Here is a 20065-nt window from a genome sequence, read left to right on the forward strand (position 1 = left end):
ATTTATTTATTTGAGAGAGAGAGGAAAAAGGGAGGGAGAGAAAGCACGCAAGCAAGGGGAGGGAGAAGTACAAGCAAACTCCAAGCTGATGCAGGACTCGATCTCACGACCCTGAGACCCCGAACCAAGCGGAAATCAAGAGTCAGATGCCCAAATGACCGAGCCTGCCCCCAGGAGCCCCAATAGCTAAAACTTACTGACTGTTTGCTATATCATGCACTTCCTGTTTTACATGTACTAATTAATTTCATCCCACCATGAAGCCCTATTTTATAACTGCATTGTAGACTAGAAGAAGAAATTTAAGCTTGATTTAAGCTATGGCAGATCTCTTTCCACTTTAATCATCTCAGTATTTTGTAGTATTTAAGAAAATTTATTACTACAAATAAATGAGAAAAATTAATTTTCCATAATAGTCCCAAGCATCTCAATCATATAAAACTCAACTAGCCATCATACAAGATAGTATGAGTTCTGCAGCAGAATGAGACAAATACATGCAAACATTTGATAGACATCTCCACTGCAATGTTCTACCTTAAACTAAGTAAGTCCATTTTGCTCTTCTTTCAGTATTTACTACTTAGTTAATAATACCATCATTCATTAACCTGCCTAAATTAGAAATATGGGAGTCATTCCTTATTCTATTTCCTATATCACCCTTCACACCCATAATCAATCTGCTAAGTAGCTCAAATCATCATTCTTCCTCTCTATTTCTAGAGAACACTGCAGGTTCTCTCATTTCCCATCCACCCCTCCATGATGCTGCCACAGTGATATATCTGAAATGCACATCAGATCACACCGTTACTCTGCTTAAAACTCCTAAAATGCCTCTCAAATGTACTGAAGATAAATCCAAACAGTTTATAAAAGTATATAAGGTCCTTCATAATTTTGGCTCTGCCCTCCTCCAGGGACATAGGCCCCTACCACTGGAATCCTATTCTTTTGTGGCATAACAGACTATTCTCATTAGGATTCTACTTACAGAGCTTGTTCCTTTTCCCTGAGATTCTACTTTTAGAGCAAGAGCTATTTACCTGTATAATCAGAGTAACTAGCAAGCATAGTACTTAGAATATACTAGGTACAAAATAAATGAACAAATTTTTAAAAGTCTCTTAAAAGCAACTTCTTATATTTCCCAACATAAGCTGAGAATCAAGTCCTAAGTGTTAATTTACATCTTACCAATGCTTATTTTAATAATACAAAACCCGATCTTTGGATGTGTTACAAAATTTGTTAGCTTGGTGCATTTGCCCTATAAACAACCCTGTAGTCTTGTACAAATGTCAAATGTCAAATAAACAGCAATTTTTCTATCCTTCCAAAACAACGGTGAGCCCTGATAATTCACTAAAGTCACTGGGGGTAGGATTAAGAAAAACAATTCTAGATCTTAGCCAGGAAGGGCATACATAAAAAATTACCACTTCTGCAAAATTTTAGGATGAAGTCCCTCTTTATTACTTTTTGGATGTTAATTTTAAACACTTACCCTTGATCATTTCTGATTGCTCCCATGACTCCAAGCACTAATGGCCATCCAGGCCCAAGACTGTCTCCCTGACTCTGAAGAATCTGCAACACACATTCTAATTGCTTGAGTCGGATATCTGGATGGTTAATACTGGACATCTCCTTTAATGGGTTCAGTAAAAGCAATTGCAGCCTCTGAAAAGAGGGCAGGAAACTAATTAGGAAGAGAGGCTCAAAAAGACAAGGCTTTACTGTTGCTTTTTAAATTTAAATTCACCTCCACTCAGACTATAATAGTATTAGAAACTTTTCTAAAACTAAAACAAACACTGAATATGATTCTCTGTTATCACCAGAGGTTTATTTTGTCCTCTTTTTTTAAAATAAGAGAAAATAAAAACCAGTCTTCAACATGTCAAGATTTTGGATTAAATGGAGAGTGATCCCACATCAAAAGACACTAATTAAAGACCCCAAGCAAAAAATAATTAAAAACTTTCTTTAAAAAAAAAGATACTAATTAAAGACCCATATGAAAATAATCTCACTAAAGAAAATATATCTATTTATATCTAGCTATATTTGGAGAGAGGAAAACAATCCCCAATTTCTAAAATCAACTTTCATTTACTCTGTTAATATATAGCATGAGTATTTAAATTTAAAATTCTTAATACTCCTAAAAATTAAGTATGGTACACATTAACAAAGATGGTATAAAACTACTGGAAACGATTGGAGTTTAAAAAAAAAAAAAAGGCACTCTGTTCTGGTCCTTTCAGTATCTGAAAGCACTTACTTCATTTTTAACTTTTTTCTCTTCAAGGACTCACTTATTTGGTTTGCTGACTGAAAAAACATTTTAGCTTTCACTATGTGCCAGGTATTAAGCTGAACGTTAAGGATATGGAGCAGGGTTTTCTTTTCAAAAAACTTAGAGGAAAAGATATGAAATCACTAAAATTCTGTAAGAACTAATTCATTAAATTCTATAAGAACATATATCTTTTCTGTCTTATCATTCTATGCCAAGAGCTAATACACTAGTTGGCACATCGTACATACTCAGTAAGTAATACAATTACAATACAGTAAGATAATGAAGGCAATGGAAATGCCTACTAAATTCCTCATTCCTACTCAATCTTCAAACAATATAACTTTGGTGGACTTTTAAAAAACTGTGTAAGATACAGGTGAATGGTTACAGAAGTCAGGACAAGGGACTCAAAAATAAACTCTGGAAGAATAAAATAACTTTTAAAAGTATTTTAAAAATAAAAGTCTATTTTATTGTAGTTGTCTCTTCGACCACTTGTTTTCTCCCCATGTAAGGATAATTAGAGAAAAAAGTACAGACAGTTAAGGACCAAAGCAAGGAGGCTAATAAAGTAGGGTGTCAAATAAAGCTTCAGCAGTGTATGAAGAAGAAAATTCCACGCTGGGAAACTAGTTCTAGGTAATTTAGGAGCTTTAATTCCATATCATTCACAAGAAAGTTGCTACAATTTTTAATAAAGATAATCCTAAAAATCCAGACATATCAACCTTCTATAAGATATCCATGGCCTACATATAAAATAGAATATTAGGCAACAAAACCCATTCTCAGAATATCATCCGTTTGATAAATTAAGAAAAAATTACATATGGGAGAGGATGATTTTATATTAAGAATTACTTAAATTTTTTTTTTTTACCTGGTTTTGTGAAAGTGGAGGATCATGGTTAAATGTTAACCCTGCTTTAATAAGTGAAGTTAAAGCTTCTGCTCCCCATTCTCTCATTCGAGAGTTTGGATGCTGGCAAACCTGAAGATGAAACATTGAACAAAAATTAAATATTTAATTTGTATACTTAAGCTATGTATCATATCACACATCAATTTGAGAAAAGAAAAATTAAAACATTACATTTTCTGTTCTTTCACACTTTTTTTTTTTTAAGATTTTATTTATTTGAGAGAGAGAGAGAGAGAAAAGACAGAGCCCAAGCAGTGGGAAGGGCAGAGGGAGAGGGAGAAGCAGGCTCCCTGCTAAGCAGGGAGCTCAATGCGGGGAGCTTGATCCCAGGGCCCTGGGATCATGACCTGAGCCGAAGGCAGACACTTAACCGATTGAGTCACCCAGGCACCCCTGTTCTTTCACATTTTAAAAATTACATCAAATGTTCATCAATAAGGGCTGAATGAAAAATTACATCTAAAACGTAAGTTAGCTTACCTTCTGTATAAGGGGCAAAGGAAGCAATAGAGAGACACAAGATAAAAGATGAAACTAAACAAGTCAGAGAAACAAAAGGTTGTCATAAAAGTAAACTGTGTCATCAGAGTAAACTAAAGCAGCAAGTTGACACCAAGGTTCCTAATTTAGGCCTATCCTCATAATCAAATACTGTGTTAAAATCTTCAAAACTTATTTTTGTGCTATTTGGTGGGAGGGTCCATGAAAAAGAAATCTGCATATATCCTTTAATAATTCATAAAAGTAATCCCAATAAAATGGAAAAAAATAAAGAAAAGGACAAGCACATTTGTTCTTCTTATTAAGAATAATACCTTTCCCAGCTTACTCAAATAATACAAAATGATCCTGGTAACCTAAACCTAAAGTACACATAAACATGTATACTGACAGAAGCAGCTGTTACTAAGAAGTAGCTAATTATTACCAATCATTCCAACCTGGACACAAGAGTATACAAATTCAGATGAAATTCCCTGGTACTATCTACAATTAGTGATATCAAACAGGCTTTTTCCCTTTGCAGAAGAGCTATCTCAGAATCACAGGAGAGGCTGTAAAGACACGGTGTTTACTACTAACTCTCAGCCCCAACTGCCTTGAAGTTTCAGAACTCGCTGAAACTGAGGTTGATCAAGAGACTGCATAACAAAAGAAAGAGGTCCCAAACTAACAGCTGCAGGAGCCTTCAGAGATTGCATTGGTGTTTCACCCATTGCCAGCCCAAAAAACCAACCTATTTCTTCACCAAAGCACTTACTGTAAAACTTTAGTCCTTGATAAATTATACAGATATAAGTACAAGGGAAAGAATGGCAATGCTGATTTTTCATAAGGTTATCCAGAATCACTAGTTCAATGTGTATGTCCTTATTCTTCGTAAAAAGTAAACACTGTATTTAAGAAAAAGAAGTTACCTCAAGTAGATGGCCAGTTAGAGGTCTCCAAAGAATTTCTATTCGGTGCATGTTAACTAGACCCGTTTCTAACAATTTGGCAACAGCAAAAAGAGATGGTTCCTAGAGAGAAAACATATTGCATTTTGCTATTATAAGAATTTTTATTACCTCAAATGCAAATAAAACTGACAATACTCTGAAAAGCATGACTACAATTAATATCTAGTTAGTATAAAGTTAGCACCAATTTTAACAGAACCTCAGTTATCATGAGACAAGCCTTTCTGCCCACCCTCAAGTATCCAGAAGAGCTTCTAATTGGAAAATTTGGTTAGGAAGAGAATGGTTTCATGAGGGAAAAATGAAAAATTCAAAACTTATTACAGACACACAGAATGGCTAGTCTTCTGACCAGAAGGAAAGATGCATTCTGCCACAGACTAAACTGTGTCCCCTTAAAATTCCTATGTTGAAACCCTAACCTCGAAGTTGATGGTATCTGGAGATAAGGCTTATGAGGGGTAATTAGGTTAAATGAGGTCATAAGGGTGAAACTCTGGTAAGACAGGATTAGTGTCTCAAAAGAAGAGACACCTGAGAACCTGCTAGTGTGCTCTTGAGCACTCCTCCCCCACCACATGAGGACACACTGAGAAGGCAGCTATCTTTCAAGCCAGGAAGACAGCCCTCACTAGACCCACCATGCTGGCATCTAGATTTCAGACTTGCAGCCTCCAGAATCATGAAAAAATACATTTCTGTGGTTTAAACCACCCAGTCCATGATAATTTGTTATGGCAGCCCAGGCTAATATATATTCTTATTAGTGCAGTCTTCAAATGTCCAGGTTTTATGTGTGAATGTCAGGAAGTATGAAAAAAGCAGAAAGAAGACAACAGAAAGCAGGGGAAAGAAGTATGAAGTCAGGAATATGGCAGATATCACAGCTGTCAGTTTAGACACTAACGGAAAAGTAGCAGAAATAGAAGACAAACCCCTCTCCTCAGCTGCTGGCATTTCACCAACCAGAAAAGGAACCAGTATTGTTTTGAGACAAATATGGTCAGGCTGATCCTTCCTGCATGTACTAATGCTGTGGGTAGCTTAAAAATGTGTGGTAGAAAAATGTATCATTGTAAAAACAGCAGGATACCTGTGAACTGCCTCTAACTGCCTAGGATTTCATTTTAACTCTACCATTTAATAGCTATGTAACACTGAGTAAGTTACTACTTCTACTAAATTTTTTTAATCTATGAAATGGAGATAAAAATATACAGAAACAACCATATGTTAGAAAGTATCTGGCATATAGTTAAGTCCCCATAAATGTTGCCTAGTATTACTTCCTCCTCTTCCTTCTGCTTATTGTCACCAGGATGTACACAGGAATCATGTGGCATCTGAAAGACTGTACAGATGTCCATGCCTCATAACCAAAAATTCTTATTCAGGAAGCCTAGAATGTGGTCCTGGCATTTATATTTTTAAAAAAATCAACACCAGACTTTTTAAAGATTTTATTTATTTGAGTGAGCAAGAGAGCAAGAAAGAAGGAGAGAAAGAGCACACAAGCAGGGGCAGAGGGAGAGGGAGAAGCAGACTCCCCTGCTGAGCAGGGAGCCTGATGCAGGGCTTGATTCCAGGACTCTGGAATCATGACCTGAGCCAAAGGCAGATGCATAATCGAAAAAACTCTACAGCAGACTTTGATGCACACAAAAGTTAGAGCCACTAGTGACGTGGTTAAGAATAAAGCTCTAGAATGATACGCATGTGGGTTCAAATCCAAGCTCTAACATTTACCAAATAGGCGATCCCAGGCAGATTAGTTAAGCTCTCTATTTTCATATTTCATCTGTAAAAAAGATACTACCACCAAACCTCACTGAGTTGTTTTAAATGATTAAATAAAAAAATGTAAGTGCCTGACATACAGTAAACTATGAACAGCTGCTTTTTTATTTTTGTTGTTGTTATACTGAGCTTGGTAATATGCACAAGTACCATCAACCCCACCTTTTTGTAGGGAAGAATTTGCAAACTTTACTATAAGCTACTTCCTCAACACATTAGCACAAATTTCTGAAATGAGGACCAAAAATGAGATGACTGGTCACTTTATAGCCACAATTAAGGGCACTGATAGATACATCTTTAATCCCTAGAATATTTAACTCATTCAGAAGAGTTGACATTGATAAAGCATTTTTTAACAATAAGAAAATTACATAAGTGTCTACTTATTTCAACATCAGCATACTTTACAGTAATTTTTATAGAAAGCATAACTGAATAATAAACTGTTTTATGCTTCCATTTAAAAATTTTTTAAACTTGAATATTTTTATAAACTTTTATTTCGGTTCCACATATACCACTAAACTTTACAAAATTAAATCCAATAATAGAGAAATGAGAACCCATTCTCAAGAACATAATCTCCATTCCAATGCATCCCTATTCTCAATAATTGTTCCCTCTAAGTCTACCTGAAATATCACATCTGCTCCTACCACTCTCTTGAAATTGTATTCTTCCAGGTTAACTATAAACTAATAATAACCAAATTTCCTATTTCTTCTCAATTCTCATTGTTCTTGAGTTCTTGTAACATTTTTCTCTTTTGATTTCCACAAACCTGAATTGTACCATTCCTTCAATATCCAACTCCAATCACAAACTAATTCATCTTGATTAATCTTAATTCTTTTAGGAGAAATATGCACTAAAAACATCTTCCATAACAGGACACTAAGGATTCAGAAAATAAGCCTCACATCACTTAATATCTATGACTTTATTTAAACTTTTATACCACTTTACCACTTAACCATGAGCCAAACAGTTTAATGCTGTTTGAAAGTAAAAATCTTCTATTTCCTTTGTATTTCCTAGCATAGTATCATGTACATAGTAAACATACTGTGCTTACTGAGTGAATACATAACTTCTCAAGATATTACCAAGGAAACTTGCTCAGATTTCATTAAGGTACTCTATTAAAAATATATTTGTTAAGAATTAATCTTAAAAATGTAGGATTATTAAAGATATCAAGAAATTGATTACTTCACTATATTTTGTATTATTTTTGCCTTAATTTGGAGTAAACTATAATACATATTTTCAAACACCTGCATGTTTAGGTAATTCTCTAGCTATGTGCTATAATATACAAAACTTCTCCCTAATAAGACCTTATTAGTTAATCTTTAAATCAGTCTTACAGATGACAATCCACAGTATAAAGAATTATAATTTAGGTCTAGGCAAACAACATAATTTTGGATCTTACAGGTATATGTTAAATAAGTTATAAAGCTGCATTCTCTGCTTTTTAATCGTGTTCTGGGTATCTTCACTTATTTGTAAATGGTCACACTATACTTATTTTAAAACACAGAAAGCATTTTATTTTATTTTTTAAGATTTTATTCATTTATTTGAGAGAAAGATGGAGAGAATGAGAACACGAGCAGGGTGAGGGACAGAGGGAGAAGCAGACTCCCCGCTGAGTAGGGAGCCCACTGTGGGACTCCATCCTGGGACTCCAGGATCATGACCTGAGCCAAAGGCAGATGCTCAACCGACTGAGCCACCCAGTGCCCCAACATTTTAAATAATTTCTAAAATATAAATAAGTTCATATATTCCTGTGCTTACCAAGTATAACAGAAAATGGTATTTTGAATACAGAAAGAAATGTCCTTGAATGTCAATATTCAAAAGTATTGCTCTATTCATTCAGTCAATGAGAAAAGCAAAAATTAAATTTTCAAGGTAGGGAGAATCATTACCTTTAGAAAGAAATGATTAGCTCCTTATTTTCCATCCCAATGAAGGCAAGAGAAACTGAGACATATATATTTTGCTTGATTTAAATCTTGTATTGCCCCAATCATAAATTGTAATTACAAATATTATTGTGACATTTTATGGAAACGTGGTATTGCCTTTATTCTTTATCAAAATGTTTCTTAAAATACTCAGTACCCAAGAGAAACAGACACAGTTTAAAATTATAATATGTATTAGACATATCACAAACCACATCATGTCTTCTTCACTCCCCCTTCAACAAATAGCAACCCTGAATGGTAAAAGCTCAACAGAGTTGACATAGCCTGCAAGGTAAGCATTAGTCCCTCTACTAAAATACTAAGATCATAATGAGTGTACACCTTATTTAACTCAATAATGTACCATATTTAAAACAGAAAGATAGAATATCACACCTTATTATTTCCATAGGCCATATCCATTGCTTCTAGGGATAAGGAGCAAAGTGCATTTATTAAATGATGCAATGATACGTCATCAAGATACCTATAATGAAAATGAAGAAATAAAACATTCTGATCTAAAATATACACTAATAATATTTCTATCAATTTTTAAAACTGATTCTTACTGTGAGCTTTCAAACAATCTTGAAAGTATATTGGAAATCACTGGTAAATCTGTCATCACTGCTGTTGTTAGAACCTAAGAAAAGAATACAATTAAATGTAACGTACGAACATTTCAGGAGGCACAAATTGAGTAAAACTAAATAGAGCTTACTGTACTGGGTCCTTCTACAGCTCTCCCAGGTTTCAAGGCACCACCACTACTAGGCTTTAATCCCAGAATCCACACAAGATGCTGTAAAATTAAAGGAAAAAAATAAAGAAATTTATAAAATTATAAAAATTCTAATAACTAAAATTAAAAATCAGTAGTGACTAAAATTAAAGTCAGAAAAAGGTTTCCAATAACCAAATTTAAGTTAGTAATCACTATTCATATAAAATACTTCTTACACCAAGCATAGGATGTAGAACTTAGGCCATTAAGAGAAGCATTCCATCACTTGTAAAATACAAGCCATGCCTTTCTTCCTTTCTAACTTTTCTTTCTTCAAACTTACTGCCTATTCTTTAGGCCCACCCAGAGCACCAATAGGTATTGCTTAATTTAATTGTCGGCACTTAGCTATAAAAACAACACTGACCTCTGACACAGAGCCTACAACATACCTGTAGAGTTGCCAGGACAAGTTGCCATGATGTTCCAAGAACAGCTCCATGGCAGTGTGCCAAGTTAAGTAAAGTCCTCATACACTGGATATTTTTGGAAGTGAGCTATATATATTTTTAAAAAGATACATTTGTAAGAACTGTTATACATTCTTGTAAAGCAGCATTATCATATTCAAATATTTTTTGAAATAAAAAAATAAAAATATTAAGTAAATGAGTTTGGATGGTTTTGTATAGAACAAATTAATTTGCTTCAAAGTTGTGTTATCATATATATACATATATTAGAATGTCTCATAAGAGATTCCAGATGGGGAAGGTTAAGTAAGGAGTTTTAACAAATAATATAAAAGCTTACAGAATTGACTTTACTTTACCTTTAACAAATGATATAAAAGCTTACAGATTTTACTTTTTTTAAACCAAAGCGTTTAAAGAGGTATAGATAAATGGGCATCATGTCATATTGGTTTACATCATGATTTTGAAAATCAACCTGCAAACAAATATTAAGAAACACTGCATAAAGGACAGTTTGACATTGGCCTGGAGTCACAAGGGCTGCGTTCATGTCATGGAACTACCATAGCCTTAGTCAAATTAACCTCTCTACCCATCATTTCATTTCTTTAGAATGTAAAGAGCTGAGGGCATTAAATCAAGTAGGACAAAATTCAAGAAATATTAGTTGCCATCATTATCATCATTATTATCATCATGGAGAATATATTTCTTTTAATTTGGTCCTTACTACTGGTAATTCACTGGAAAATAATGTTTTAAGAATACCACAAGAAGAAATGGCAGATCATGGTTTACACTTTCCTTTTTTTTCTGATTGCTTTGAATTAACATTTTGTAGAAATCAAATGTCCCAGAGTTGTTCTATATCAAAAGGAAGCCATGTAAACTATTTTTATCCTAATTACATTATTTCAGAATGTATCTGTAAGATATATATTATAGCCATGATCCTTGGTTGGAACTAAACTGCTGTAATAGTTACTATTAAAAAGATAATCGATTGAAATAAATTACTTTCCAGGGGAAAAAAAAGTTGTGTTATCATAACTGCTTATGATAGTGTCAACTGCTAATGTCTTCTAAAGGTATCAATCATCCAGGGGAAAAAAGTAAGTAACTATAATGATAAATTTGGCAAATACAAAAAGAAAGGTACAAAAGGTATGCTGGATAGTTAGTTGGTAACCAAGGTAAGAAAAGTGCTTTACCATTACTGTCCCCTGAGGCTGGACTGCCAGAGGCTGACCCACTGCCACAACTTGCTGGTGAGATTCACTTGATGGACTTATCATCATAACACTTTGGCCCTGAATGGAATATGCTAGAACACAAAGGAAAGCTTAAATAATTAAGATATACTTCTCACACTGCATTCAAAGTAATGTTATTATTTTATTTTGTTTTATATTGTCTTTTTTATTCATTAGAGAGAGTGTGTATGTGCACAAGAGCAGGGGATGGGGGAGGCAGAGAGAGAGAAGGGAGAGAGAGAAGCAGACTCCCCACTGAGCATGGAGCCCAATGCAGGGCTCAATCCCAGGACCCTGAGATCACAAACTGAGCCGAAGGCAGATGTTAACCATCTGAGCCACCCAGGCACCCCAGTAATGTTGTGTTTTAAAACACTAATTTGATTAAACTAAGTTCAACTATGACACTTATGTAGTTATCTATTATCTATATGCAAACATTTTTAAAACTCAGGAGGTATAAAAACCAAGATGAGTTAAACAAATTTCAAGTAAATTAATTTTCTATATAACTTTTTAAAATTATAAAACATTGGCAGACTTTTTCACAAGCAAAACAGAATTAGGACACACTAAGTATTTTAACATGCATTCCCAGTAAACTTTTCTAGGTAGAGGCCAATTTTCAAGTTTTCAGTTTGAAAACTAAATATCATATTGAAACATATTTATATTACATGTAACAAACCTGAGTGTTTTCAAAGTATTCAACAAGGAAAAAAACTGAATGTTAATCTAAGTGGTTGCAAGCATTATTGTTCTACTAGTTCCGTTAAAAAAAATAAAAACCACGATTTCGACAGTATGATATAGTTTACAAAAGACTTCCAGATTTATTTTCTTCTATCTTCACAATTATTGTTTAAAATTGGTATTATTTTATTAACTCCTTACTTAACATTGGTATTTAAAACCCCCATTGTTTTAAAGAGACAGAAATAATTGTAGCTCTAGGTCATTAACTTCTCACTGAGGTCACAGAGTCAGTGAGTGAAACAGCAGAGGTATGAACTCAGAATTTCTACAATCTTTTCTCTATACCATGTCACTCCACTAGATGAAAAAAACTGTGAATAAGCTAAAGTCTTACATTTGTTGGAAAGTGTGGCTGCAGTGGTGGTATTCAGTACAGTAAGAGCATAATGGGGAGGCAGGGAACCTTTGCATATTGCAGTTATAAAGGCATCTCTTGAAGTTACAAGGCCCAGTCTTCCACAAAGAGCAGCCATAGTCAATTCAGCTTTTAAAATATTCTCGGTGGCAGCTTCATCTGTGCTGAAGAGATAAAGTATTTTATTTAATATGATTAATTTATGTTTAATTATACTGCAAACATGACATGGAATTAGGTATTCAGTGAAGTTGTAAGAAAATCTATACAAAAATATTATCAAAACCAATATACTTCAGAAGGGATTTTAGCTAATCAACATAATACCTGAAAATCTGAACTGGGTAAAAGCAATATATAATACATATATTCATTATTGAAGAAAATGGTAATGCACTCATTTAACTTAAATGTCAAGCATTTTAAAATCGGTAAATCCTGTCATTATGGAAAAAAAACCAGAGATTGATAATTATCATCACTGTAAAAGTAGCAATAAGGCTTGAAGTGAAAAAGGCATTCTTTAATTTAAGGATTGTATTTTCCATTAAAACATCATGACAACTATTCTGGTGGGGAGCAGGGCAAGAACAGGATGAAGGAGAGGGAGGTGGCAAAAAAAGAATAATGCTCAATATATATAAAAAACTAACATTAAGAAATAATTTTAGGACCAATTTAAGTCAATATTTAAAGTTTGTTTCTTATTAACTGACACATGCAATAAAAAAATTATAAAGACTTAATACCTGGCATCAAGGAGGAGTGAGAGAGCAGCAAGTAAACCACACCAGCAGGCATTCACCATTTCTTCCCAAACAGCTCTACTAACTTAAAGGACAAAAACATACAATACTTCATGATCATTATAGATAGCACAATATTTGACAATACCTCATTCTAAAACCTTCCTAGTCATTTCACAATACATTACATATTCTATCAACTCAATTATTAAATATTAAAGCTCTAATATTTAAAATACATTTGAAAAAATGAAAACTTAAAAACCACACCAGTTTCAGAATTCAGGTCTTTAAAATAAGTTGTTTTAAAATATCAATGGTAGGATCTTTCAGTACACAAATCAACTGTTATCTGTGTATGTGTGTGTGTGTGTGTCTGTGTGTGTGTCTGTGTGTCTGTGTGTGTGTATGTGTAATACCAGTACCTATTCCCTTTCCCCTTCATTGGGCCAAACTTCTAGCCTCTGTGACCAGGTAGGACAAAGGCAGTGTAACAAGCTGTTCAGCCAGGAGATTGATTTCTATACACTAGGAATCGAGCAAATGAGTAAATCCACTGAATAAACTGGGACCAATTCTCACTTTTGGAGAAGGTAATTGCAAACACGGAAAGTTAAAAATAAGCCTTGTGGTACTGACCTGGAGAAACCTCATTTAGACATTTTTAGATAAACATTTTTAAAATGTAAAGAGATGTATGCTTGTGTTTGTGTGTGCGTATTTCCTTTTCAAGTAGTAAGAAGCATACTAGTGCACATGTGTTAGTTTCTAAATACTAAACTAAAAGGAGTGAGGGCTCCTTAGAAAAATAACTGGGCTTGGCAAGAAAGATCCAAGATGAGCTGCGAATATTTTGTGTGAGATAGTGAGATAGTGCTCAGAAAACAGTGGCCAGGTTGAAAGGGGTCCCACTGGCCATATCAGGAACAATCTGAGTGTTAAACCAAATAATGATAATCATATTGTAACCTTTCAAATAAAATAGAAATCCAAGAATCCATATTAATATAAATAAGTAAATTTAAAAAAAAATAAATGGGAGAGAAGGGAAAGCTCTCTTTTACAGCAGAGGTCTCAAAATATTTCTTCACAAAAAGTTCATAATTATCTTACACTGAAGAAACCAGCCAGACATCATATTAACCAAATGATAAAAATTAACATTACCAATAATGAGACATACTGATAATTGTATGCTCCTGCTATTTGATAGACTAAGTTTGACACAGCAATATTTCTATGGTAGCCCTAGCAAAAATGAGTAAGCTGAATCTAGTTACAAGGAAAAAAAAGACAAACCTAAACTGACTAGCCTGTACTCTTCAAAAATGTCAAGGTCATATAAGATAAGAAAAAACCAAAGAAGTGTTCTAGATTTAAGGACAGTATAGCAACATCAAACTAAATTCAACATGTGATCCCAGAACATAAAAGACATCACCTGGGCAAATGGCAAAATTTGAATGAGGTCTGGGATAAGATAATACTGGGTTGATGCTAAATTTATGATGGGATTGTACCGTAGTTATATTAGGAAACTGTCCTTATTTTTAAGAAAACACTAAAGTATTAAGTGGAAGTGGGGCATCATATCTGCAATTTATCCTCAAATAGTTCAGGAGAAAAGTACAGTGACATATGTGAGTAACACAAATAGGGTAGTGTTAACAACTGGGAAATCAGGGTGAAGGATATATGGGAACTTGAGTATTTCTGCAACTTTTCTGTAAATTTCAAATTATTTCAAAATAAAAATTAAAAATACAGACGTCAATATACCTATTTCCTTATCCATTTGGTCTGATGTTGACTGTAATTCTTGCTGTTCTGATGACTGTGTTGGTGAAGAAGCTGCTTCCGTAGTAGTCTGACATTCTGTTTCAACCTCTCCTAACTCTCCTTCGATCATACTAGTGATTCCACGTACAAGATCAAGCAAACAATGGAACGCCACAGACATAGCATAACCTTCTGGTATAGTTGGGGGCTCAACTTTGTCCAACATCTCAAGGCTGAAATTAAGAAAAAAATCAGAACACTAATTAAAAGCCAAGATGATGAAAATATATAAAAGTATTTGCAGTTCACAGAAATTAAGAGCAACAGGAGCAACAGAATAGAAAAAGTGAATGGACATTACTGAGTTTGTTTCATTTGGAAGAGGGATCCCTTCTCAGTATTCTAAGAAACTGATTAGAAAAATTAAGGCCTGACCACTGCCATAACTAATTATTTTAATAGTGTACTTTTTGGCTCTCCCCCTAAATGTGCCAATATTTTAATTGTTGGTATTAGAGAAATAAAGACATATATAAAATAGACTAAGACTAAATGGATTATAAAACTTCTCAAACTCTGACTCCGGTGCTTTCAAAGTAAGGTACTATAAAATCAAATCAATCCTATAAACGAAGATATTTTCACACTGAGAAAGTATTACTGTGAGATACCCAGCTTAGCTATCATCTCAGACACAATCTGCCAACGGGTAAGAATAATACTCAGAGCATCAATATGTCAAACTCAAATTTTAGAGGTTTCTACCCCATAGTTAGAACAAAGTTTTCAAAAGGAAAGATAACAAATCTTTTGTCTTAAATCACAGCAAATAAGGAGTTATGGTTTTAAATTCCTTAAAATTGAAATCTGTCAAGATAATTCAATGGAAAAAGAACTGGTGGTACTGGAATAACTGGATATTCACCTCATACCACATACAAAAATTAACTCAAAATTAGTCAATGACCTAAATGTAAGAGCTAAACTAAAAACTCTTAGAAGAAAACATGGGCAAAAAATCTCATGACCTCACATTAGGTAGTGTGATTTATTAGATAGGATATCAAAAGCACAAGCAACAAAGGAAAAAACAGATAAACTGAATTCATCCACAGAATAGAAAATTTTTGCAAATCATGTATCTGATAAGGAACTAACGATCCAGAATATATAGAACACTGAGAACGAAATAATAAAAAGATAACCCAATTAAAAAGAAGCAAAGGATCTGAAAAGACATTTCTCCCAAGTTGATATATAAATAGGCAATAAGCACGTGAGTGATATACTCAATGCCATCAGTATTTAGAGAAATGCAAACTGAAATATGGTAAGATAACACTTAATGTCCACTAGGATGGCTATAATCAAAAGACTATAACAATAATCAAAAGACAGTAACAAGTACTGCTGAGGATATGGAGAAATTTGAACTCCCAAACGCTGTCAGTGGGAATATAAAATGATACAGTCAGTTGGGAAAATAGTTTGGCAGTTCTTCACAAAGTTAAACATAGAGTAATATATGACTCAACAATTCTACTCCTAGGTATATATATATCCATGAGAAATGAAAACATATGTCTAAGCAAAAAGTTGTACATAAATGCTCACAGCAGCATTAAAGTGGAAGCAATCCAAATACCCATCAATTGATGGATAAACAAAATACAGTACATCCATACTGAATGTTATTTAGCCATAAAAAGAAATGAAGTTCTGACACATCCTACAACACAGATGAATCTTCAAAACATGCTGAGTCAAAGAAGCTTAAACAAAAGAGTATTTATTGTATGATTACATTTATATGAAATATCCAGAAAAGGCAAATCAGTAGAAATGCAAAACAGATCAGTGGTTGCTAGGGGAACGGGAAAGGGAGACTGGGAAATGACTAATAATGAGTATGGGTTTCTTTCTGGGATGATGAAAAAGTCCTTGAAGTAAAGGTGCTTATTGTTACATAGCTTCTGAATATAGTAAAACCATAAAATGTATACTGTGAAAGGCTGAGTTTTATGGTATGTGGATTACATCTCAAAAACAAAAGTGAAATCATTAAAGATTACAATAAGCTAATAAAAGAGATTTCCAACCTCAAATTCTAAAAGTTGCTGAATGATAATCAAGACTAGAGGTAGGTAATTTGTAAAGAAATGCAAAACTCAGAATAAACAATAACAACACCTATAAACAGCTATCATTTGTTGTGCAATAACTCCTGGCCTGGGACTCTAAGGGATTTTTTTAATGTACATTGTCTTGTTTAACTCCTCACAAACCCCCTAAGAGATAGAGATAGGATGAAACTAAGAACTAAAGTGATGGGTAGTAAGGAGGGCACGTATTGCATGGTGCACTGGGTGTTATACGCAACTAATGAATCATCGAACTTTACATCAGAAACCAGGGATGTACTGTATGGTGACTAACATAATATAATAAAAAAACATTAAAAAAAAAAAAAGAACTAAAGTGACACAGTTATCCATCAACAGTTCTTAACACAAGTCTGACTCTAAAGCCTATCAATTTAACCCCTAGTATGTGCCAGCTCCGAGGATTTTAAAATTTAGGTAATCAATAAAAATATATTTATACTACTGATCAAAAAGATCTAAGCTCAAACAAGGAGGTAAAGTTTATGGGTTTAATCGTTGCCAAGCCACTGAGCCTTTTTGAGCCACACATTAAGCCTGTAAGCACTAAGCATTTTTTCAGACAAATCTCTATTCTCAAAGAACAAATGCTCTACTGAGAAAATGCATCTAAAACAAAGAAAATAATCCTAAATATCCCAAACTCTAATCCCCAAATGCTATGGTAAAGGCCTTAAGTGCTAGAATAGTTAAGAGAAAAAGGTGATTTATGCTTATTTTTATTTACACCACAACCTAAAACAATGCCCACACTTCCTTACCTCAATATTTCGGGGCTACTTTATTAGAACTGTACACAAATTCCAGTTTTAGATAAAATGTAACCCATTTATTTAAATATTTTTAAATTTAAGGTAAAGTTGCAAAACTGTCGCAAGCCCAACTTTGAAAGCAGCCATAGTGTAATTAATCAGAAAGAATACGTCAACAATACTTACGTCAAAACTACTTGTCTGTACATCACTTAAGTATTCAAATGATTATATACTTAAAAATCAATAGAAGAACAGAATATACAATGAAGATTTACATGTACACCTTCAAGTGAAATAATGTGCTTGATACTGAAAATAGTGAAAATAACTTGACAGTGAATCTCGCAACAAATGAATAAAAGATGCCCATTCAACAGGGAGGCTTCAGTGGAAAAATACTAATCCATGTGCAAAAGAAAACCCAATATTTTCTGGCCATTTTTGATTTCAGAGGTGAGTAATCTCAGTGTGTATAGTACTAAACAAAACCAAAAACTATATGTTCCTTTAGAGATTTAGTCCTAACATTGCCTTCAAGTGAAATAATGCGCTGTACTCATAATCATATTATTTAGTAGCAGAACTAGTTAAAATCCAACTCTCTTAATTGGTAAGGATTAAATTATCAATAAACAATTGGTTTCAGACTTCCATTTTATTAATAAAAAAGTAATTCGTACAACTTTGCCAAGTATTTACTCTCTTGTCATTTATTTGTTTTAATTCTTCTTCCTTAGGCACACATCTTCACTCTCTCCCTGTAATTATGTATTTGCTCATCTTATTTCCTCAGAAATCATTCCTGTCCCCATCTTTATTTTGGTCACTCTTTATCCCTTTAATTTGTTTTTTCTTCAAAGAATTAACCATTACCCAAGGTGATATTATATGTTTATCTGAACATTTATTGATTACCTCACTCACTAAAATGTAAGTTTAATGAGGGCAACTAATTCTATGTTGGGGTTTTTTCAATTTATAAAATGAGGTGAGGAAATGAATGAGATTATTGTCTCTTTCAGTGCTAGCAATCTGATTTCTTTTAAATTTGATACTCTAGTATACTTGAGTCACTAGCCTCTGTAGCAAGCAAAAGCTTATTATGAGACTAGGTAACTTTAATATCTTTTAAATGACTAAGAATAACAATGAATTTTAGTTAAATTCTATACTTTCATAATTTTAGGCAAAAAAAAAGCTGCATAGCAAGATATCATGATTATACTATGCAGACTGACATACCATATAAATTTATCGTTTAAACTAGTCAGCAAGTAGGGATTGGGCACATGGATGAAGGGGAGTGGGAGACGCACCTCCAGTAATGGAATGAGTAAGTGACAGGAATAAAAGGCACAGCATAAGGAATACAGTCAACGATATTGTTACAGTGATGTAAAAGGACAGATGGCAGCTACACTTGTGGTGAACACAACATAATGTATAAACTTGTCAAATCACTATGTTGTATTGTATACCTGAAACTTATGTAATGTGTGTCAACTATACTCAAATTTAAACAAACAACAAACAAACTAGTCAGAGACTCTGCTTCACACTTTGAGTTCTGATTTACTGTCATCGGGATAGTGTTTTAATTATACACGCCAAGCATTCAAAATGTATTAGTTGCCTCACAGTATTACAGTAGTGTTAAATCCATGTAGGATTGATTGCTTTATGTCTGTAGCACTGTAGTTCACTCTGACTTAAGAAAAAATCAACAGCACACTGCCAAATATTTATTTGTTAAACTGAAATGGCTAATGAAAATAAAAATAACACATATGGAATCCATTAAACACTTTAAGTTAATTAAACTTGAGTGTGTTAAACTCTAAAAACGTAATTAGCTACACAGTTAAAATAACTTTTCTCACCTATAGAATCCTGAAAGGTAGACATATCACTACTCTCGTTTTATAGGTGAAGAAACTGAGATTTTAAAAAAGGTTAACTAATTTGCTGCTGGTAACTCAGTTAGTATTAGAAGACCTAAGTCTAAAGTCATAGGCTTAAATTAAAAAGCCATATACAACAGCTAAATAGGTTCTCAGATCAAGAAACCACATTTTGTTTCACAATACTGTTAACACATCAACAAATAGTACAAAAGAAAACAAACAAAATCCAATCCTACATAAAATTCTCAACATATGACAAGAGAAAATTAGTTCTAAATTTAGAATTACTAGGTTTAAAATATTCAAAATATGATACAGATACATTTTAGGATAAAATAATCCCAATGGCATCATTCATCACAAAATAAAGCTACTACTACTTACTAGGTGGCTTTTGCACTGCCTTGTACTGTAATAGTCAAGATAGGTATCCAAGTTCCTCTATATTCAAATGCTGGTAGCAAAGTAACACCTCCACCAATCCCCAACATTCCTGAGTTAGCTGGTGCTGAGACGGAGCCACCTGAGTTATTGTTTCCTGTTAGATAAGGGGAAGAAAGCAAAGATACCAATTTACTAGTTAATTGCAAATCCGTAATATACAAACATTTGGTTCAACTAAAAAAAAATTTGTTCTATAAGAATGGATACTACATGGGGTGCCTGGGTGGCGC

At 33.6% G+C, this 20065-nt stretch overlaps 1 protein-coding gene across 3 annotated transcripts in view; it reads right to left on the bottom strand.

Annotated features, from left to right (window-relative positions):
- MON2 (MON2 regulator of endosome-to-Golgi trafficking) overlaps positions 1–20065 on the bottom strand; it is a 123531-nt gene that overhangs the window by 60817 nt on the left and 42649 nt on the right. For all 3 annotated transcript variants that reach the window (XM_045789685.2, XM_045789686.2, XM_045789687.2), the window contains exons 11-22: positions 19776–19929; positions 14571–14803; positions 12795–12876; positions 12025–12209; positions 10893–11005; positions 9658–9762; positions 9203–9283; positions 9051–9124; positions 8875–8965; positions 4655–4756; positions 3195–3305; positions 1514–1689 (exon numbers count right to left, since the gene is read on the bottom strand). In XM_045789685.2, the coding sequence (XP_045645641.2) occupies positions 1514–1689; positions 3195–3305; positions 4655–4756; positions 8875–8965; positions 9051–9124; positions 9203–9283; positions 9658–9762; positions 10893–11005; positions 12025–12209; positions 12795–12876; positions 14571–14803; positions 19776–19929 (1507 nt within the window). The remainder of the gene's footprint in view (positions 1–1513; positions 1690–3194; positions 3306–4654; positions 4757–8874; positions 8966–9050; positions 9125–9202; positions 9284–9657; positions 9763–10892; positions 11006–12024; positions 12210–12794; positions 12877–14570; positions 14804–19775; positions 19930–20065) is intronic.

This window comes from Ursus americanus, chromosome 17 (genome assembly GCF_024610735.1).
Source record: "Ursus americanus isolate L20-20 chromosome 17, mUrsAme1.1.p, whole genome shotgun sequence".
Classification (NCBI taxonomy): Eukaryota; Metazoa; Chordata; class Mammalia; order Carnivora; family Ursidae; genus Ursus; species Ursus americanus.